Genomic DNA, 22,480 nt, shown 5'->3' on the forward strand with positions numbered 1-22,480 from the left:
GGAGAGGCAAACTGCAACCCACTCCAGTATTCTTGCCTGGGAAATCTCACAGAGGAGGAGCCTGGTGGGCCACACTCCATGGGGTTGCAGAGAAGTTGGACAGAGCTTAACATGTATGTGCACAAACAATATAAATATCAAAGACATTGGATGCGTTAATATGATCATTATTTCACTGATTCTAAAATGCATATATTTCATCAACTTTTAATGCATCTGAAAGGAGCATGCATCATAAATGCTAGGAGGTCGTATTTTAAATGCCAGCATCGTTTCTTTCTGTTTCCTCCTTGGTGGCACGTTCTGAAATTGAGGGTGTCTGAAACTTGCTGAAATATCATAAGTTCTACCTGTCAGGTATCTTTCCAGGTACTTGATTTATATTTAATATTTTAATAATACATGTAAATAAATTAAAGCTTCATAAAACCCCTATAAAGTTTGTACTAATATGAAACTCTTTTTACAAATGGTCAAACTGAGGTGGAGTGCATTAATATAACCTGTTTGGGGTGACAGGGCAAATCTCAGCAGAGCTGGGCTTTGAATCTAGCCAGTCTGGCTCTGCCAGCCGAGCTTGCCTGGTGCTGCATTTCTTTATTAGCCATGATTGTTGCAGGCTTATTAATTCAAGCATGCAGATTGGCCCCAGGGCCTTCCATTAAGAGTTGGCAAGTTCTTGGAATGCAATAAAGTAAACACATTTTTACGGGTTACACTTTTTAGTGCAATCCAGCTCGGAATGCTTGGGGAATGAAACCGTGTATTGGGAAGCCAGACGGAAGAGTGGTAAAGGCGATGCCTCTCCAGCCGTTCGTGTTTGCAGCGAAGCTCTTGATCTTCACACAGGCTGATCATAATTACTGTCGAATTACGGATATTATAACGTTATGTCATGGTGCTTATAACACCATCTACCTGTAGTGCACACTCCCTTAGCTCCCGTCCGATTCCCCGCCAGGGTTTGCCCAGACCTCTTCCTGCCTGGACCTCCTTCTCAGGCATTCCCGACACAAATTCCCCCAATGCTTCTCATTGTAGCTTGATGTCGCCCTGTATCTCTTGACTGCACATGTTGTAACTTGAAACATAATTAGCATTTTCCTGCCTCAGTGTACTCATAAGTGCTGTTGGAATATTAAACAATAAGTCATAAATAATTCACAGTGCTATATACTTTGCAAGCAGCAGAATGTCAGCCATCATTCTAAACACCACAGTGATTGTACACAACATTATTACAAACAATTCTGTGGTCTCTTGCATTCTGTTACCTGGAAATTTGTTTGTCCTTTCCAAAGGCAGAATATACGTCAGCTTTTCTTCACTTTGGGCTGTTAATTTGGCATCAGGGACGTGGTGTTTAACAATCGATTTTACACTGTCTGGATCACACGTCTCATTCAGATGCAAACTGATGTTTAAAAACAGTAAGTTAAGGCTGTTCTTATCCAACACCACCTATACAAAGAATCCTAGCATGTGTTTGTGGCTTCATTAATATTTATGAGACAAAACAGTATAATCTAATAGAGGAAGCAAGACTTAAAAATATCAATGTAGCCCAAGCTGTATAAGCTGCCCAACATGCAGAGGGAGAAACATTACGGGATGCTTAAGGACAGGTAAGGAGACTCAAGGTTTGTTATTTGGGAGAAGAAATCAGCTCCATCTCGACGGGGGTCAGGTGGGGGAACGGCGATTTTGTCTCCATCTGTTCAAAATCTCAACTTTTGAATTCTCTCTTTGCAGTAAAGTATGAGTTCTACAAAATAGAGTGAAGGTAGTAGAAACAAAGCGTGTTAATTTGCTACAGTCATTAGGAGCACAGTTCTCGTGACCATATTCCGGATCTAGGCCTCTGAGCGTCTATTTTCTACTCTGTGATGGGAGATAACAGGTCTCCAAGAATTTTGGAAGACGTAACAAAACACGGTATGGATGCAATCATATAGGTCCTGGCAACATGTAAACCTCAAAATATGTTACTAATTTTGTCTTTTTGTGGGGGGAAGTCAAACTTGATTCAAGTCAAAGTTGGTCCATCTTCTTGATGAGACCATATAAAGTTCTTTATGAAATCATCAGATTTAAGAAACCCTAGTATTAGTCACGTCCACTGACATTTACCGAGGCTGGGACTTCCCTGGTGGCCTGGTGGCTGGGACTGCATGCTCCCTCCCAATGCAGGGGCCCAGGTTCGCTCCACGGTCAGGGAACCAGCCCCCAAGTGCTGCAGCTAAGACCTGGAGCAGCCAAGTAAATAAGTAAATATTAAAATTTGAATACAAAGTCAGAGACTTTATCTGACACCAAAAAGAAAAAGAAACTCACTGAGGTTGTACAATGACAAGGGCATCCTAATGGGCTTTGGTGAGACAAACCTAAAAAAATCAGTTGCAGCTAAAAGTATCCTGAGTTGATAAGACCCTGGGTGAATCGCTCTTCAGGATACCAAACAGGAAGAATGTCGCGCCTTCCCTAAAGGAGCTGGGAACATGACAGAGACACAAAGCAGCACATAACAGGAGGAAGGGAGAGGGAAGGTGAAATAAATCAGCTGAGCGGCCGCTTCCTTGTCAGGTATTCATTTCAATATTTTTAGCCTTCACTGTGAAGTAGGTATTATTGTTTTGCTTTTTTAACCGAGGATCAAAGAAGTTAATTAAGATGCCTCAGGCAACAATTCAAAATAGTGCTTTCAGGGTTGCAGTAAAGGGGATGGTTATTGCTCAAGAGAAAACATTCAGAGAAGACCTTCAAGAGCCGATAAGATTTGAACTCGGTTAAAACGCGATGGAGGAAGAATCAGCACACAGGTGTCCCTCCTTGAGCAGAGTCAGGAAACTACAATGTGGGGGACCCCAGAGGACAGCCGTGTTGGTTTCAGCTGAGGCATTTATTCAATCAGGTAGTGCCCCGAAATCACGGTGGATCACCAATTAGATCAAGTTAAACACTTGAGAGTGAATGATGTGAGATCCATTTAACCGCTATATAGTGGTTAATCACTATCCAGTCAAAGCTCTGGTTTTTCCAGTAGTCATGTACCAATGTGAAACTTGGACCACAAAGAAGGCTGAGCACCGAAGAATTGATGCTTTTGAACTGTGGTGTTGGAGAAGACTCTTGAGAGTCCCTTGGACTGCAAGGAGATCCAACCAGTCCATTCTAAAGGAGATCAGTCCTGGGTGTTCATTGGAAGGACTGATGTTGAAGCTGAAACCCCATTAATTTGGGCACCTGTTGTGAAGAACTGACTCATTGGAAAAGACCCTGATGCTGGGAAAGATTGATGGCAGGAGGAGAAAGGGACAACAGAGGATGAAATGGTTGGATGGCATCACTGACTCAATGGACATGAGCTTGAGCAAACTCTGGGAGGTGGTGAAGGGCAGGGAAGCCTGGCGTGCTGCAGTCCATGGGGTCACAAAGAGTCGGACACGACTTAGTGACTGAGCAACAACAAAGCCCTTGGAGTGAATAACGTGGGATCCATTTTGCCACTGGGGATGGAATGGCTTGAATTACTTTTTAAGAAACATTACACTTTACTGGGAAGTATAGGGAGTAAATTTACATCACATCTATAATCTCGGTCCAAATTGCAATGCGGGAGACTGGGTTTGATCCCTGGGTGGGGAAGATCCCTAGAGGAGGGCATGGCAACCCACTCCAGCGTTCTTGTCTGGAGAATCCCTTGGACAGAGGAGCCTGGTGGGCTACAGTCCATGTGGTCACAGAGAGTTGGACACGACTGAGCAACTAAGCACAGTATAAATGACACGAGAGTGGGAAGATTATCAAAATTCTTTGACTTGTCACAGAAGCATAATAATACCATCTTTCTAAAGTTATTTGGAGAATTAAGTATGATTATATGAGTGTTCCATATGTAAATATCTTAGGAAGTACCTAAAATATAGTCCACGCTTAGTGAAGTGATAGATATTACTTAATAGTGCTAAAAGGAGACAGAAAAAAATGACAGGGAAATGAAGTCAGGGAGAACAGAGAGGAAGCTATTGAAATTGCTACGACTGGCAAAATAAACATTAGAAACAGGATAAGAGAGAGGCTGGAGTGTCGATAAATCTCTCTTCGCAAACACTGGGTTGTGAACATATTTTCCAGACACTGCTTAAATCTCACTGGTTGTTGTTGTTTAGTTGTTAAGTCGTGTCCAGCTCTTTGCGACCCCATGGACCGTGGCCCACCAGGCTCCTCTGTCCGTGGGATTCTCCAGGCAAGAACACTGGAGGGGATTGCCATGCCCTCCTCCAGGGAATCTTCCTGACCCGGGGATCCAATCCGCGTCTCCTGCATCGGAGGCGAGTTCTTTACCACTGAGCCACCAGGGAAGCCCACCGACTTGGTTTAATCGTTCGTATAGTCTCAATGTCTCCAATCCCATAAACCATTCATCTAGCTAAGAGAGAGAGCGGTTGTGGTGTTGTTCTAACACAGCTCTCTTGAAATGATCAACCTACGTTAGCATGCTAACAGTGACGTCATGTCCCTGACATTTCCAGCACATTCTAACCTGCAGTAAGGGCCGTACCTTAGATGGTAGCCGATGCCCCATCTCCTCTTCAGGAATAGGGAAGAGCCCGCACACTTCAGCCGTCCGTTGGACATAAACACCTTCCTATCTAAGTTGGAAGAATGAAATAAATTGTATTCAGAGGTTATTTTTTCACTATTCATAAAAAAAAAAATTGATGAACAAACAGTGTATTTTAGGAGCACCACTTGCTAACACAGACACATCTTAATTCTGGTCATAAGTAAGCCACGTTCTTTGACATCTGATAAATCAACTGATGTGTTAGTTTATTCTTGAGTATATTTAGAAAAACTGTCATACACTAAAAGGATGTTTCAAGCCAACTGACATTCCGAATATACTGAATGTGTGCATGCGTGCTCAGTGGTGTCCAACTCTTTGGGACCCCATGGACTGTAGCCCGCCAGGCTCCTCTGTCCATGGGGATTCTCTGGTCAAGATTACTGAAGTGGGTTGCCATTTCCTTCTCCAGGGGATCTTCCAGACCCAGGGATTGAACCCATGTCTCTTGCGTCTCTACATCACAGGCAGATTCTTTACCACCAAGCCACCTGGGACGTCCCCTTCATACAGGATAAATCATAACACATCTTGGGGAGTATGCTTTGTATTTTACAACAGGTGAGGTGCTGTGCAATAGGATCAGAATCCCTGCTGGGACAACGCCCTCGGGGCTGAAGACACTCAGATCGGCCAGAGGACCGTCCTCCCACCTGGCTTGAGGGAGCCACACGCTCAGCAGCTGCACTGGAGCCTCGCTGTACACATTCCACCCGGGTCCCTAAGTCGTCACTGAGATACAAGAAGGAAACGCAAGGCTCACCAGCCAGGACGTCAGCCTCATCCATGAACGGGGTGCTGAAGAGGACCACGTGGTCTGACCTCCTCTCTCGCAGGAGGTTCCACAGCCGGTGTCTTGAAAGAGGGTCCAACCCCACAGTCGGCTCGTCCAACAGCAAAACCTGCATGGTGGGAAAGCCCCTGAAACCGCTTTCCCCATTCGTGTCGGATGCTTTTAAAAAGCGATATACAGTGAGTCAGGAGATTAGGATGGACATGTGTACACACCAGGTGTGAAACAGACAGCTAGCGGGAGGCTGCTGCACAGCCCTGGGAGCTCAGCTCTGTGAGGACCGGGGCGGGGGTGGGCGGGGCGGGAGCTCGCAGAGGGAGGGGATGGATGTGTGCGCGGGGCTGATGGACACAGTGGCACAGCAGAGACTAACACAGCATTGGAGAGCAACTCTACCTCAATAAATAAGAGCACCCAAAAATCAATTAATGAAAGCAAACAAAAAATGAGGAGCAATATACCGCAGACTGGCGAACAACACAGCTTTGAACTGCGCGGTCTGTGTATCCGCGGACGCTTTTCACCCACACCGCAATGCACGCGGTCCCAGGCTGGATGCATTTCCAGAGGCGGGACCATGTGTGCTGACGGCTGACTGGAAGGTTCTACTAGGATTTCCCACCATGCAGAGGGTTGCCCAACCCGCCCCTGAACCCTGCATTGTTCAAGACTCAACTGTGCTTGTAAAATTATAAATGTGATCGCACACAACAGTTTCACAGCCCTCCATCTGATTTCACCAGTAATTTCAGTTCGACTTACCTGGGGGTCTCCTAAAATGGCAGTCCCAAATGTCAGTTTCCTTTTTTGTCCACTGCTTAAATTTTGAGCAAGAACGTCTTGAATGTTTCCCATCTCCAGATCCTGTAAAACTCGTTGGACCTAACAAAGGATATTGAGTTCAAATTTACACTGTTTCTCTTAAAGACACAATCAATTTGCTGTTCATTGCAAAGGGCCTTTCGGACCTTTCGACGATGAATTGTGTAGAAATAACACAAACACATTTAGGATTTTCTAGGTAAGCAGTTTTATTTTCGTGGCTGTGATAGCTAACATAGGTATCTACCTGTTGCTCCACTTCGTGTGGCTGAATCCCTTTTATTTTAGCAAACAGCCTAAGGTTTTCTCTCACGGTGAGGAAGCCAAATTGCACATTAGATTGTGGGCAGACTCCAGTGATCTTGCTGATGTGTTCTAAGTCAGCCGCTTCTGAAAGTGAGTGATTGTAGATGGTGACGGACCCTGGAAGGGAAACAGTCAGCCTCAGGATAGATTCAGGTCTCATTTGAGAGATTTTAAAATGGAAAACAACGTGTGTCAATACTAAAGTCCTTTAAACATTATAACAAAATTATTACAAGGTTTTTAAGTTTGCTTGGAAGAAACAATAATGTGCTCAGATAAAAATAGTGTGTTCAAATAAAGGCAAGGCATAAGATCTGGAATATTTGTTCTTAATTGCGACCGGGACAGTGTAACTGTGAGGCACCCGTCGCTAAATCTCATCACTATGTTACATATGAGGCTATTTCATTACCTTCCAAAGCTTCTATTTTTCTCATACTTTCTTTATCCATATTCCTTTTACCTAAAAGGAGTACTATACCCTCTTGATGAATTAACACAATGTTCACAATACATCCAAGCCCATTAGGAAGCAGAAGAGCTCCTTATCATGACCTATTTAAGCCACAAAGACTTTCCTAAATAAGTTCAACATAAATCTGTCAAATAATTACTTGAAGAACCTTCTAAGGAGCCTCTCTTAAGTGCCTGAGTGTGGCTATTAGTTGATGAAACTACCTCCTGGAGTTCATGAATGAAACTAGTGAACGGATGAAAAGCACAGGGAGCTCACTTGCTCATGCTCGTGGCGCGACTGTCTTCTCACCTGACGTTGGGGCCGACAGTCCGCTGAGTATGTTTAACAGGGTGGTTTTCCCAGCTCCACTGTGACCGAGGATGCCGGTGATCTGGCCTTCGTATACGTCAAATACCAGGCCTGGTATTATTCCAAGAAGATGACACTCAGCGCCTACATGGTAACTTTACAGTCTCTGAAATCTTTAGAAGTTCTCACAGCATCTGCATATGTGGCTAGCAATACTCAAAATAAAATGCACTCCCAAATTCATTCCTTTAAAATTTCATCTTCTGGGACTTCCCTGGCAGTTCAGTGGTTAAGACTCTGCCTTCCAATGTGGGAGGTGTGGGTTCAATCTCAGGTCAGGGAGCTACGATCCCACAGGACTCCCAGCCAAAAAACCGAAACATAAAGCAGGAGCAACATGTAACAAATTCAAAAAAGACTTTAAAAATGGTCCACATCAAAAAAAATCTTAAAAAAATAAAACTGCACATTCTATGATACACATCGTATACATGCAGTATTGTCATGATATATATTATTATCTGATTAACAGTTTTTTTCAATGAAAGCAATCTTGTCATTAAAGATGGGCTGACTAATAAAAAGAGCTTTAGGGTTAATACCATGAGTCGAAAATAAACATGCTATCATGCTATCCTGTATCCTTCAAACCCATAAGATATCAGTGGTGCATCCAACTTCCTAAAATTATTATAAGATTTTGAAGTTTACTTGGAATAAACCATAATGTGTTCAAATAAAGGCAATTCATGGTACCTGGAATATCTGTTCTTTATCATGACTGAGACAGTGTAACAGTGATGCACCATTGCTAAATCACATCAATAGGTTACATATGAGGTTATTTCATTACCTTTCAAAGCTTCTGCTTTTTCGTGCTTGCCTTTTCCATATGCTTTTTTAAGATTTCTTATTCTGAAAAGAGAGGAAGACGTTTTGAGCAAATGGTAGAGGTGGACAGAGAATTCATGAATCGAGCTGCCGAGGCTGTCGGGAAAGCTGGAGGTCCTTTTCCCTCACGCAGGTCCGCAGACAGACAGAAACATCTCAGCATCTCATCAGAGCCTGCCTCCATGCTCGTCATATGCTGAGCAGCTCACACTCTGCAGGCAGCGTGAGTCCATGGAAACAGCATGCCGTGAGGACGGTGAGAAGTGACTGGACCAGAGGAAAGTGGGCGATGAGACGGTGTGTAGAGGCCCCGCACTCTGGTGGAGGACAGAAGCAAGCAGTGTGCCCGCAAGGAGACATGCGGCTTTGGGGGTCAGACCACCCTGGGTCAAGTCCCAGACTCGTGTGCCACGCGCACCATCCATGGACCCAAAGCTCACTGAGTTCAGTAAAATGGGAATGACATTAACTCTCCCACGTGCTTGATTTGTAGAGTGAATAAGATCCTATGTGCAGAGAACAAAAATGCCTGGGAGACAAGACACTTCCCAAGAAGATGGGAGAAGAGGAAAAAGATAAGAAAACAGAGGACAGAGAAAAAATATTTTAAGCAGAGTGAAGGTGCATTCTAAGCTGGGTCCTGTGATTTCATCTGCGTGACCTTTTTTTCACCAGGGCTTCCCTAGCGGCACACGGCAGGAGATGCAGCTTCGATCCCTGGGTCGGGAAGATCCCTTGGAGGAGGGCATGGCAACCCACTCCTGTACTCCTGCTTGGAGAATCCCATGGACAGAAGAGCCTTGCGGGCTACAGTCCACAGGGTCGAAAAGAGCAAAGACACAACTGAGTGACTAACACACACACACACACACACACACACACACACACACAACCTATTGTTTGCAGCACAGGGCATAGCCATGAGGCAAGACCTGTAGCCCAGGGTTGCCAATTCATAACTCAAACTCCTAAATTATCTCATGTTCAAATATGTGGGATTGTCTGCCCCTAAGGCCTCTGTTCATTCTGGAGATGTTTTTCCTAGAGCATAGAGCTGCTCTGGCTAACTATAACTCACAAATCATAAACACCTTGCTCCCTGCCCACTGGGGAAGACAAAATGCCTCCTGCGCATTTAGGACTTTCTACACCCCCCTCTGATGGCCCCTGATTCTGGCCCAGACATCGGCAGGGGCGTGAAGATTCCAGCTTGCAGGGGGATCACGGTTCTTGATGACACAGCCCTGAGACACCAGGAGTGAGAGAACGCCACTCTTTGGTGTCTGTTCATACCGGACCCTTGTTTTCAAAAGTTACTCTTTAGAGACTGTACGTATCATAAATGTTCAGAGTTAAAATCGGCTAGTTGAGGGGGTGAACCAGAAAGGTTTTATTCAGGTGTGAGACAAAGGCAGCATCGTATGATGGGCACATTTTGAGCAGAGATCCAGGGAGTTTAGGTGCTGCTGGTGGTTTGGAAATAGAGCCGTCAGCATGGACTACAGCACACACGTTATCTCAGAGGGAAGATCCGCGTGCCGGAGCGCCCCTGGCTCCTGCTTCCTTCCCATCTCCCCTTCTCTGTATCTCTTGCTTCTTCCTTCCGGTCTTATTAATCAGGAAGCAAAAGAAGAGAGATAAAGTGAATTGCAGAGAAAAGGGGGGTCAGAATAACAAAGATGAGGACTGTGTCTAAAGGGAAAGGACAGAGAAAAACAAAAAGGCAGAAGAAAAGAGAGGTGATGAGGAAAAGGGAAACATGAAGGTTATCACGTCGCTGATGGACGTCGTTCTGTCCTAAGATATTAGTAAAAGCAAATGCGGACAAGATGAGAAGAGAAAGCGCCACTAAGAATGAGGCTGGCCTTGGGAACGCCCAGGCAGTCCAGCGGTTAGAGCTTGGAGCTTTCACTGCCGAGTTCCCCTGCTCGGTGAGGAGCTAAGGTCTTGTAAGCTGCACAGTGGTGTGACCCCCCCAAAAATGAGTGGAGCCTTTCACGAGTGCAGCATCCTGGGATGGTGGGTATACAGAGGCGCTGAGAGACACCTCTGTCCCCTCTGAGTTTGCCTGATAGAGCTCTGCTCTCGGACCTACTCTCCACTTCAGTTCCACGTGATGTTTTCATTACCTGATGGCTTCTTTCCCGTGGAGTTCTGGAGACACTGGTTCGAAAGAGTCATTGGATGGAGAATCTGGATCCATGTCATTCTCGAGGGCCGCGTGATCAGCCCTTCGGCGTTGGAACCAAGAAAAGGACTTCAGGAAAAACCAGGGAGGCTGCTGATGTCCGTATTCAGCTACACGAACAGGCGGTAATGGAGCACTGGGTCAGTCACCACCTTGAACACCAGAGCCACCAGAAGACAAAGCAACCCATCTGGGGAGGTTTAGCGATTCCTCAGACCCAGCATCAGGAACTAGCATTCTTTGGTCAGTTCTGAGACAAGCACTAACAGGGTAGTTATCCTGAATCTATTATCCTAAATCGATAAATTGTCCTTAATCTATAACTGCCCTTTTCTTAAATAAGCTATCTAAAATGTTATGATAGAACAAGATCTTAGAAAGCGATATTAAATGCAGAATACCGCTACGGCTTGTTTTAGAAACTTTGGTAGGGGGGATGCTTGATAATTTATATCTAATATGTTGCAGACAGTCATTTTAAAGAAATAGAAACGAATGAAATTGTGTTGAATCGCAATCATGTTACTACTTACTGGGCAAAATTTTGTCCAAATATAATGTCAATACCAAATAGAGAAGAGCATCAAAAACCAACATGAAAATAGTAGCTATTATAAGGTACTGGTCTTTTGGAGAATCTGAATCGATGTTAGAATTCACGTCATAGTCCAAATGGATAAGCTGGGGAAAAAAAAGATACATGTGTGCAATTGAAAAAGGATGAGCAGAGCATTAAAAATTATTACTGTCTTATTTCTGCTAGACATGGGGATTGAAAAGAAAAATGAAGCATAATTCCTGTGTTCATAGAGCTCTGATCTGTTGGAAGATACAGGAAGGAAACCATCTAAGCACAGAGCAAGTCAGGGAGTTAGTGAAGGTGGTACTCAGGGTTTAGAAGGCCACAGTCTGCAACAGCCAAGTCCTCCAGGCAGAGGTGAAAACAAGGAAGCTGATATTTCAGCTGGGCTGCCTGTAGGACTTCAGGCTGAGCGTGGAGGAGAGGTAGGAGGTCTAGAGGAAGGACACTGTTTGAGAGTGAAAGGTAGACGGCTGAAGTACTTTCGCAGTCGGGCAGAAGACAGAAGAAGAATTTCTTAGTAGAGGTGTTTGTGACCGCACGGACTGTAGCCCGTCAGGCTCCTCTGTCCGTGGCATTCTCCAGGCCAGGACACTGGAGCAGGGAGCCGTTCCCTTCTCCTGGGGATCTTCCCAACCAGGAATGAGAGCCAGGTCTCCCACGTCGCAGGCAGATTCTTTACTGTCTGAGCCACCAGGGGAGCGACCAAGCACAAGTTATGATGTTGTAACTCGAATTACGTTTTCTGAGAGGAGGTCAGTCTCGTACAGAGCTGGCCAATCAAAAAATAAAAATAAAAATATCCCTGGTGGTCCAGTGGTTAAGAATCCTCCTGCCAATGCAGGGGACATGGGTTCGATCCCTGGTCTGGAAAGGTCCCACATGCCGCAGAGCAACTGAGCCCGGGAACCACTACTCCCGAGCCTGTGCTCTCGAGTCCGTGCTCAGCAACATGAGAACCACTCTGCAGCGAGAGACCCACGCGCGGCCGGCGGCGAGGAGCAGACCCCACTCTTGCCGCGACTGGAGAAAGCCTGCCCACAGCAATGAAGACCCAGCACAGCCATAAATACATAAATCCGTACATAAGCTGATCTTAGCAATGTCTCTAGGGAATTACTGGTTTTCAAATGCTGGTGATCACATGGAGGGTCATGTTTCCTAAGCATTAAATGAAATAATGTTCTTTGAGGGACAGCCCTATAAAAGTAAAGGCTGGCCACACCAGTAACCGGGTATCAGTCTGTATTAATCAGATCTAAAAGGAAACTGACAGTGCTGAGAGAGAGAAAGGAAAACCTTTTCTGTCTTTTCAATGTGCACCTTTACAAAAGCAAATGGGGATTTTAACCTTTAGTATGTATAGTATGAATTATCTAGGAGGAATCTAAAAACCTTCCCAGGTGGCACAGTGATATAGAATCGGTCTGTACTGCAGGAGACACAAGAGACATGGGTTTGATTCCTGGGAAGGGAAGACCCCCTGGAGGAGGGAATGACAGCCCACTCCAGTATTCTTGCCTGGAAAATTCCATGGACAGAGGAGCCTGGCGGGCTACAGTCCATGGGGTCGAAAAGAGTTGGACATGACTGAGTGCGCACACACAATAAGTGAAACAGTTTCGTGAGGTCTTACCTGGGCCATTCCAGCAGTGAAAGCAAAGGGGCTGAGAAGACATAAGATCCACTCCAAAGCCGCGGGAAGGTGTCTGTACAGAGCTGTGAATCCCAGGCTCCCCCAGAAGACAGTGAGGAGGAAGACCACCAGCCCCGTAAGGAAGGGTTTCTTCACCAAGACGCTCATCAGGAAAGCTAACGTTATCTGAAAGGAGAGGAGGACTCCAGGTGGCCCGCAATCCGCAGGGAATCCTCAGAGGCACAACAGAAGAGAAGTCATCATGCAGAAGTATATTTCATCATTGCCCCCAGTATTTAGAAATACTGTCGCATGCAGACTCAAATGTTGCAAACAGAACCGAGGATATGTGAGCAGAATCAGCGAGAAATGACTGGTAGTTCTCTCTGAGCAAGAGTTCAGAGAGAGATGGGGAGAGAGAGAGAGTTCACCAACTCACCAAAGACAGGCCGTAGAGGAGAAAGAGGGTGAAGACCACCGTGAAACCAGTCAGGATGACCACTGGGGCATGTGTCACTATAAGAGCCATCAGAGTGGCTGTGATAGAGATGAAGCCAGTGTACATCAAACCCCAGGACAGCCTGGCATAGAAAGAAAGCATCAGTTCAAAGTGCTGCTATCCCATTGCTTGACTCATTCATTGTTCAGCAGCTGTCTTGTGAAGCTTGCCATATACCAAGAGTAAAGGGAACACAACATCTCGTAAGCCAGAAAACTTCTCTGCCCCTGAGTCTCATCTTCTACTGGAGAAGGTAGCAATAAAACAAGTTAATGCATAAAATAGGTTGCTAATTTCAAAATAAGACAAATAAACTGGAGATCAAACCAGTCGATCCTAAAGGAAATCAACCCTGAGTATTCGTTGGAAGGACTGATGCTGAAGCTGATGCTCCAATACTTTGGCCACCTGATGCAAAGAGCTGACTCCTTGGAAAAGACCCTGATTCTGGGAAAGATTGAGGGTGGGAAGAGAAGGGGGTGACAGAGGATGAGATGGTTGGATGGCATCACCGACTCAATGGACATGAGTTTGAGCAAACTCCGGGAGAGAGAGGAGGACAGAGGAGCAGGTGTGCTACAGTCCATGGGGTCACAGACAGTCGGACACGACTGAGTGACTGGACAATGACAAAGCTGGATATTATAACGAGAGTAAATGGGAGAGGTTTCCATGGAAGACATTTATGATGATTGATTTGTCAGTTCTGGACCTCCTCTTTCAGTAATTACATAAACATCATGGAACAAAAACCAAAACAAACGAAACAGATGATGAAGCAGGGATCAGCAAACTTTTTCTCTGAAGAGCCAGATAGTAAATATTTTAGGCTTTTCAGACCATAGTCTCTATGGCTAGTACTTGGCACTGCCTTCATAACACAGGAGCAGTCACAGACAACACGAACAGTTTGACCACGGCTGTGTTCCACTAAAAATGTATTTGTAGACGCTGAAATTTGAATTTCATATAAAAATTTGGTGCCATAAAATATTATTGTTCTTATGATTTTTTTTCAAACCCGGGTAAAAGCCCTTCCTAGCTTTTGCTGTTGCTGTCCAGTGGCTAAGTTATGACTGACTCCCTGTGACCCTTTGGACTGCAGCACGCCAGGGTTCCCTTTGCTTCACCATCTCCTGGAGTTTGCTCAGATTCACGTCTGCTGAGTCGGTGATGCCCTCCAACCATCCCAACCTCTGCTCCCCTCTTCTGCTTTTGCCTCTGATCATTCCAAGTTTTGTAAAAACAAATGAGCCACTCAGTTTGCCAACCCCTGACACAGATAACTAGATATAGACTGGACGTAGACACATTTATACACGTAGACATTGGATATAGATAGAGACACATATTTAGATGGAAATGAAGATAAGTTTTGTTTGTCTTTTTTTTTTTTTTTGCGATTGATTTCAAAGAATCAGGAAGAAAGCTTCTTTATAAGGAAAGAATAAACTCTCCCCTTCTATGAAGCTGGTTTAAGCTTTCTCTGCTACACTGTACCTATCTGACCCTGAAGGTAGTTACTTATTCTGTTTAAACTTCCTTATCCTCTACTGAAAAATAATAAGATAATTAAATGAAGTGCTGTATTTTATGCGTTTAATGTGGCCACTGGTTTGTATGGAACCTACAGGCCCATTCACTCCTTTCCTACACAAGGCACTACATTATGATGGTATCAGGTTTAAATATACTTTACAGGTCTAGGGGGTCCAACCAGCTAACTTATTCTCTTTATGTTGCAGGATGGAGTGTAGCCATGGGGTTTACCAGAAGGCTGACTCTCGAAGTCCCATCACTGTCATCAGTGGCTTCATGAATTGTCTTTCTTGTGTAACACTGACTGATACGTAGTATATGAAGGCAGAAAAAGAAATAACGCAGAAGAAAATGAAAAAATCAGTCATAACTCCTGCTTGGGCAACAAAAGGCAGTATCTTCATATTTACACCAGTCACTGACATCAGTTTTTCCATCACCGAATGATTCGTTGTGATCTAAAGAAAGACAGCAATGAACACAGTGTTGGCATCAAGCTAATTATAGCCTCATGCATTTTGTCTCAATTATAGAAGTTACATGCATTCACTCCACATTTAATCTATATGTGTGTCCATCATGATTCGTCCCCTTGTGAATCCTGGAATATACTAGATTTTGTCTCGATTCCTTAGAATATCCTTACTTAGTATCTCCAGTGGATAAAATTCTACCCACACGTGAAGTCACTTCTGAAGTGTCGCTTTGGTTAGTAAGTCTTCTTTGATACATCTCACCAGAGAATCCTCTGCCTGTGGCCTGCCTCGCCATCACTTCCATTCCACGACAGAGCCAGAACTCTCACTACAACTATTTATTCATATTTCTATCCCCCATGATCCAGGATCCCTGGAGAAAAGTGCCTGTGTTCTACTTATTTCTTAATCCTCAGTGCTCGGTGTAAGGTTCAGGTAGAGTAATCATTCAGCGTGTTGTTCCATATTAAGTGACTAAATTAATTAAATGACAGATCCATTCAATCACCCTCTATGAAAACCAGATTTTCAAAGCAGTTAGTTTCCTTGAACTCAATACTCACTTCTATGATGGCAGCATTAATAGCAGCTTGAAAAGCTACAAAGCCTTTCTCCCAGAACAAAGAACCTTCACATATGACACTTTCATCCATTACTTGACAATGAGCTTTAGGGGGAAAAAAAGAAAAAAAGAAAACACCTATTATGATGAGATGGGACAGTCTGGGATACAGGGAAAATCAGAATTTCAAAAGTTCCAAAATACAGTCCTGGTCCGCAATAATATAATGGATGGTAAGGATTCTTACCAGACATGCTTTATCAGTTCTTAAGATCTGCTCTCAGTAACTTTTCATTAAATCTTATGCATTCTCTCCATTAGTTGAGAATGTTTTGTTGAGCTTTGTTCTTCTGTTGCTTGTGCCAATAAAGCACTACTTTTTTTAATGATTGGAAATCATTGAGCAAGAGCCTTTTCTTGAGGTTTTATTTAGGAGTAACATAGGAATGATAGCAATATAATTTCTTAAAAAATACACTTAAGATCATAGGCTTTATTTAATAAGAATGAATCTGGCGTATGTTCAGAAATTGAACTTTATGTTGTGTATGTTTGTAGATAATAGACATCTACTATCACATAGGCCTCCTTGTGGCTAATGACAATATAGCAAAAAATAGATTTTTTTCCCAGTAGGAAGGTTACCTGAATGGTCTCTGTGCTCCTTCATCGTGGGGATTCTATATCCCCACAAAAACTTCAAATGGTATGAGAAGGCGTCTTTAAAGATGACTCTCACCACGTCCGTAGAATAGTTTAGCTCCAGCTCACCCATGCTCTGTTCATCAGGCCAGCCCGAGATGGCTCTTCCTGCAGCGTGAGAGGAGGGGACAGCCGGGTGAGGTTTCTGTGGCTGCGGTTCGGGACAGCTTCACTGCCCCAGGCTTGGCCCCTCCGCTCTGCAGGGGCCGCTGCTGTCCTCTGACAGGGTTCTTGTTCTCTTCTCGGGTCTGTCAGAGACCCTATTCCCACCCCTGATGTTCTGAGGTCACAGGAGGCGCCTTGTCACCTAGTTTTGTTGGACACGTTGCCCTTAGTTTTGAGGCAGGAGATGGATGGGCCCCAGCTGGAGCAGCAGAGTCTGGCCCCTTCGGACAGACGCTCTAAAGCAGCAGGAGGGAGGAGAAGCGGAGTCCTATCTGCATAAGAGATAAGAGACCACAGATTCCTCATCCTGAGGTCAAGGAGACCCTCCTGACTGCACATGCATGGGTAGGCTCCTGGGAGGTCAAAAGAGGAGTGATGTCAGCCTTCCCTTAGGCCTCATCGCTAGACTCCGCCTTAGCTAACGGAGGTGGGCACACGGGGGGCCCCAGAGACAAACCAGACCCCGCCTTGGGCTCGTGTCCAGCTCTGTGTGACCTCGTGTGCTGGGGCCTCCAGGCTCCTCTGTCCATGGGATTCCCCAGGCAAGAAGACTGGGGTGAGTTGCCATGCCGTCCTCCAGGGGATCTTCCTGACCCAGGGATCTAGCCCGTGTCTCCGGGGCTTCCTGCATTGCAGGCAGATTCTTTAACCACTGAGCCATGGGGGAAGCCAAATACAGACTCAGAACCAGGCAAAGCAAGGTGATCGGCCAGAGGAAACCCAAAAGAAGTATTTGAAGAGATTAAAAGGCCACGCTGTCACCACCTCCCAATCTTCCCAGAGTCTTCTCACAAACATACGTCTGAATGATCCTGGACTGTCTCATTTGATAAGGACCACGATGAGGATCACTTTTTTAATATAAAATTTCTTCAATAGAAGACAAGTAAACAGTAAGAAAATCTCCTTGATACTCGAGAGGAATATGAATTAATGTTAACTAAATCTAGACACTTGAACGTTGAACACAGTTTATCAAAGAAATTGCAAATGAATTTGTGTATTTTGCAAATAAGGAAATTACCACAACCTGCCTAAAACTTACCTTTTACGAAAGGGGCAGAAGCCAACTTATTCATGATCTCCTGGGTGGTTTTGGATTCAGGAGCGAATGCAATAACATAATCAGAATCATTAAAATTATCTACACGTCCCAAGTCCACAGCAGGCAGTCGAGGGACGTCATTAACTTGGTGTAAATTAGAGGAAAACAGGTGAGCAAACAGCACTAGCAGACACGAGAAGAGCCATTCCTGCAGAGAGAGAGGAAGCGAGTCAACAGCCGTCCTGCACGGACCGATCAATGGTTTAAAAACTCTTAGTTGTCTTGGGTTGCTTGGACACTGTTTTTTCCTCTCTTCCAGTTTTTAAGTGTTTCGACTTTCTTCTGTTCCTTAATCTGCGTATTTTGAACTATGCACATCATCCATCAAGACAGAGTTGTAGTGTCAATTCCAATTACAATTAATGATTTAAATTTATTTACTTTAATGCAAATGTTAAAGGCTGAATTGCTTCATGAATGGTCGTGTTGACCCTTGAGTGAGAATGATAAAGAAATGTTCATTAGAATGAAATAGGCAATCTGCCTCCATAATCAGGAATGAAGTGGTATATTTATTTTCTGCTGCCCAAATGCAAAAGAAGATAGCTCCAAAAAGAAGACAGCTTCATGAAAAGACTTTTAAAAGCCTTTGTCATTGTGATAGCATTCTGGAATTGGAAATGTACCAGAATTTCAAATGCATTTGAAATCTGATAAGAACACACTTTATTGTTCAGTTATAGGGATCAAACCCAGGTCTCCCGCATTGCAAGTGGATTCTTCACTGTCTCAGCTACAAGGGAAGCTCATAATTCTAACACATGGCCTTTAAAAGAGGTATATATCTTATTCACCAGATGATCGTACTTTAACTCATATGTTGGTTTGGTTTTACACCTATATCTGTTTAGATAAATAAATTGACAGTTATAATCCTTATACTAAAAGAGATAAAAAGACATAAAACATCTCTCTAGCATAGACTCCAGCTTTTATGTGTATATAATCCTTCCTCCATACAGGGATCTTTGTATACTTTAATCAACTGCTGGTTTAAGCACTCAGCGCATATTTGTTGAAAGAACACGTGCACACTCACAGTGCTCAGAAAGTGAAATGTTAATATATCCACTCTTGAAATATGGACATTTTACAAGTGATTTTAAATTAGATTTTTCTGAATTTACTAAATTTCCTACATGAATAGCATGTGATCATCCTTACGAAGCTCGCTACAGGCACGAGTTCAAATGCCATTTTCCTTTCCTCTTTGTTTTTCTGCTCATGATTTCTTTCAAATCGACATCATCTCTGTCCACAGTACAATGGGGTGAAAGTGTTACAATTTGTCCTTGGAGTTTTTTTGTTTGTTTAATTTTCTATTACTTTCTGCATTAAACTTTGGTTACTTTCCGGATTAAGTAAATTTCTTTCACTTTCCTGCTGAATTTCTGTACTTATTCCTTTATGAGATTCAAATGAATTCAGATGTAATTGCTACCCCAGTGGGATAAATTTTCAGGCTTTATTTTTATGGGAGTTTATTTTCATAGCTTTAGTTTTCATGGAGTTTCTGAATGTAAATTCTTTACAAATTGCTTTCAATAAGATGTATCATAATGAAATTTCATATTTGAAAGGAATCTCACTTGAAATAATAGCAAAGCTCAGAATTTGAAAAAAAAAAAAATCCAGCCTGCTAATTAGAAATAGAATATCTATGAAAGAGTAAAGAAAACAGATAAAGTGTTTGTGCTCAAGAAAGTACTCTGTCCTCTGTTAAATATGAGATGACATGGACTCTGAACCGTACCGACAAGGTCTCTCTTTTCATCCTCCATTTCTTAAGAAAATTCTTGCCAACAAGTGCCCTCATTTGCTGACCCACGCTGAAGTGCCTCTTGCTCATCCTGACCTGTTTATTTTAAAAGGAGAAAGTAAAGGGAGAAAATGTGAGGGTTAGAAATAGAAAACATTGTGCAATCCAACCAAAAAGAAACATCACAACAGCTGTTCCCAATCGCATGAGTAGCAAAGTGAAGTGAAGGCGCTCAGTCGTGTCCGACTCTTTGCGACACCACAGAGTGTAGCCTGACAGGCTCCTCCATCCATGGAATTTTCCAGGCAAGAATACTGGAGTGGGTTGCCATTTCCTTCCCCAGGAGATCTTTCCAACCCAGGGACTGAACTCGGATCTCCCACATTGTAGGCAGACGCTTTATAACCTGAGCCACCAGGGAAGTCAAAAGTAGCAAAGGGAGCCAGAAAAGCTGAAAAACACGCGAAGGGATGATAGCGCTCAGGAGAAAGAAAACTCCAAACAAGTGTGTGCACACGTCCTGTGTGTTGATTCCTCATTAGACTGAGAAAATTAGAGAATTCAACAGTCAAGTTCAGTTCTTTAACAGGGATAAAGGAACAGCATGTACTGTCAGCGGGAGATGACCACACAGCCATTCTAGAGATTCATCACCAGCTGATACTACTTAGCAGCATCCTGCTGTTGGCCAGTACTGCCCCTGGTGTGTATGCCAAGGACACTCCCACACGAGTCCATGCGGGGACCTGTACCAGGATGCTCTTCGTAATGTAGAGTATCGCGGTGCAATGTCATCAAATTTGAATGGATACAGCTCATAGAGTACCGGGTAGGATTCAGAGGCAGTAAATCAGTACCCACTGATCCACGTGAAGAGATTTTAAAACATAGTGCCAATTTAAAAAATGGGAAAGAAGGTTGACAGTGATACCACTATGTCATTTATATTAATTAATGCATGCATCCTCAGCTGCTCCATTCTGTCTGACTCTTTTGCGCCCCCATGGACTATAGCTCACCAGGCTTCTCTGTCGTTGGGATTTCCCAGGAATACTGGAGTCGGTCACCATTCCCTTCTCTAGGGGATCTTCCTGACCCAGAGAGTGAACCTTCACCTCCTGCATTGGCAGGCGGGTTCTTTACCCCTGAGCCACCTGGCAAGTCCATATTAATTAATACTGTGTGCAATAAAGAACATCCAGGACAATGAAGAGGTGACCAATAGCCATTCAACATATATAACCAGCACCTACAACTCAACCCCCTAAAAACAAACAACTCTATTAAAAAGTGGGCAGGAGAGCTGAATAGACATTTTTCCAAGGAGGAAATGCAGCGGCACAAGAAAAGATGCTCAGGATCATATCAGTAATCATCGGGGAAATGCAAACCCAAACCGCAATGAGATATCACCTCACAACGGTCAGAATGCCATTATCCGAAACGCCACAAATTACAAATGCTGGTGAGGATGTGGAGAAAAGGGAACCCTTGAGCACTGTGGGTGGGATGTAAATGGGTGCAGCCACTGTGGAGAGGCATGCCAAGGTTTCTTGCAAAACTAAAAACAGAAGTACCACATGGCTGAGCAGTGCCACTGCTGGGTGTATATCTGAAAATAACAAAAACACTCATTTGAAAAGATACACACAGCCCAATATTCGGGCTTCCCCTGTGGCTCAGTTGGTAGAGAATCCGCTTGTAATGTGGGAGACCTGGGTCGGGAAGATCCCTTGGAGAAGGGAAAGGCTACCCGTTCCAGTATTCCAGCCTGGAGAATTGCATGGACTGTACAGTCCATGGGGTCGCAAAGAGTCAGATGCGACTGAGGGACTTTCACTGTCCCTTCCCCAATGTTCCTAGTAGCATTATTTATAATTGCCAGGGTGTGGAAGCAACCCAGTGTGCACCAACAGAGAATGGCTAAAGAAGATGGAATATTACTGTTAGAAAAAATAAATTTTTCCATTTGCAACAATATGGATGGACTTGGAGAGCATTATGCTAAGGAAAATAAGGCAGATAGAGAAAGACAAATACTGTATGACATCACGTGTATGTGGAATCTAAAAAAATATTACAAACTAGTGAATAAAACAAAAAAGACACAGGCCCTCAAATACAGAGAACAAACCAGTGGTTGTCAGTTGGGAGAGAGGAGGGAGACACAGGGGCAGGTAGGGGAAAGGGGTGGTCAGGGGAGTATATGGATTCATGTGTGTGAGACTTTATAAAACTGTAAAGTACCTGATGCAAAGAGCCGACTCACTGGAAAAGACCCTGAAGCTGGGAAAAATTGAGGGCGGGAGGAGAAGGGGACGACAGACGATGAGATGGTTGGATGGCATCATGGACTCAATGGACATGAGTTTGAGCAAACTCCAGGAGATAGTGAAGGACAGGGAAGCCTGGCGTGCTGCAGTTCATGGAGTTGCAAAGAGTCAGACATGACTGAGCAACTGAACAACAACAACAATTGAATTGAAAGAATCTTTCATTCAATTAGAAAAAAATAAAAGGTGACCAGTGGGGATGGGAGTAGAGGTAGCATGTGAAACGGGAGTTTTAAACTGAGGAAAATAAATGATGAAAACAGACAGGAGTTTTGTTTGAACCAATCATTCAATCATTCAGCTGAAACAATGAGAGCGTGGAAGTAGTTTGAATATAAGAGATTGGAAAGGAACTAACTATATTTAATGATGCTTTTTTTATGTTCCAGGTAGCTCTGCCTGTTTTATTAAAATTAGTTTAACCCTTCCAATAAATCTTTGTGATGTTATTCTCCCCATTCCACAGATGAGGAACCTGAAGCACAAACACAGGTCCACAAGGCCAGGGATTTAACCCAGGTTGCCAAGGTCTGGAGACCTCGCTACTAAGCCATGCACCCGGGGCACAGGTGAGTAAAGGTAGCAGCCTGTCGTAAAGTTGGTAACCAACTGACTTCAAATCAGGGAGGTGAGCTTGGATGATCAGGGCAGAGCCAGCATCATCACAAGGGTCCTTAGATGTGCAAAAGGGAGGCAGAAGAGGAGGTCAGAGTAAAGCGATTCAGTGTTTG

The 22,480-nt window shown here is 44.0% G+C and overlaps 1 protein-coding gene across 1 annotated transcript in view; it reads right to left on the reverse strand.

Moving 5' to 3' along the window:
- Window positions 1-22,480, reverse strand: part of LOC145542310 (ATP-binding cassette sub-family A member 9-like) — a 58,255-nt gene that overhangs the window by 33,718 nt on the left and 2,057 nt on the right. The window contains exons 2-17 of the mRNA XM_081580855.1: window positions 19,411-19,512; window positions 17,598-17,805; window positions 16,331-16,495; window positions 15,687-15,790; window positions 14,879-15,105; window positions 13,049-13,190; window positions 12,610-12,795; window positions 10,927-11,074; window positions 10,335-10,503; window positions 8,168-8,229; window positions 7,315-7,425; window positions 6,490-6,665; window positions 6,183-6,302; window positions 5,391-5,529; window positions 4,562-4,652; window positions 1,275-1,414 (exon numbers count right to left, since the gene is read on the reverse strand). Coding sequence (XP_081436981.1) covers window positions 1,275-1,414; window positions 4,562-4,652; window positions 5,391-5,529; window positions 6,183-6,302; window positions 6,490-6,665; window positions 7,315-7,425; window positions 8,168-8,229; window positions 10,335-10,503; window positions 10,927-11,074; window positions 12,610-12,795; window positions 13,049-13,190; window positions 14,879-15,105; window positions 15,687-15,790; window positions 16,331-16,495; window positions 17,598-17,805; window positions 19,411-19,512 — 2,290 coding nt within the window. The remainder of the gene's footprint in view (window positions 1-1,274; window positions 1,415-4,561; window positions 4,653-5,390; window positions 5,530-6,182; window positions 6,303-6,489; window positions 6,666-7,314; window positions 7,426-8,167; window positions 8,230-10,334; window positions 10,504-10,926; window positions 11,075-12,609; window positions 12,796-13,048; window positions 13,191-14,878; window positions 15,106-15,686; window positions 15,791-16,330; window positions 16,496-17,597; window positions 17,806-19,410; window positions 19,513-22,480) is intronic.

Source organism: Giraffa tippelskirchi, chromosome 3, assembly GCF_054371585.1.
Source record: "Giraffa tippelskirchi isolate mGirTip1 chromosome 3, T2T-mGirTip1v1.2.pri, whole genome shotgun sequence".
NCBI classification, from domain to species: domain Eukaryota; kingdom Metazoa; phylum Chordata; class Mammalia; order Artiodactyla; family Giraffidae; genus Giraffa; species Giraffa tippelskirchi.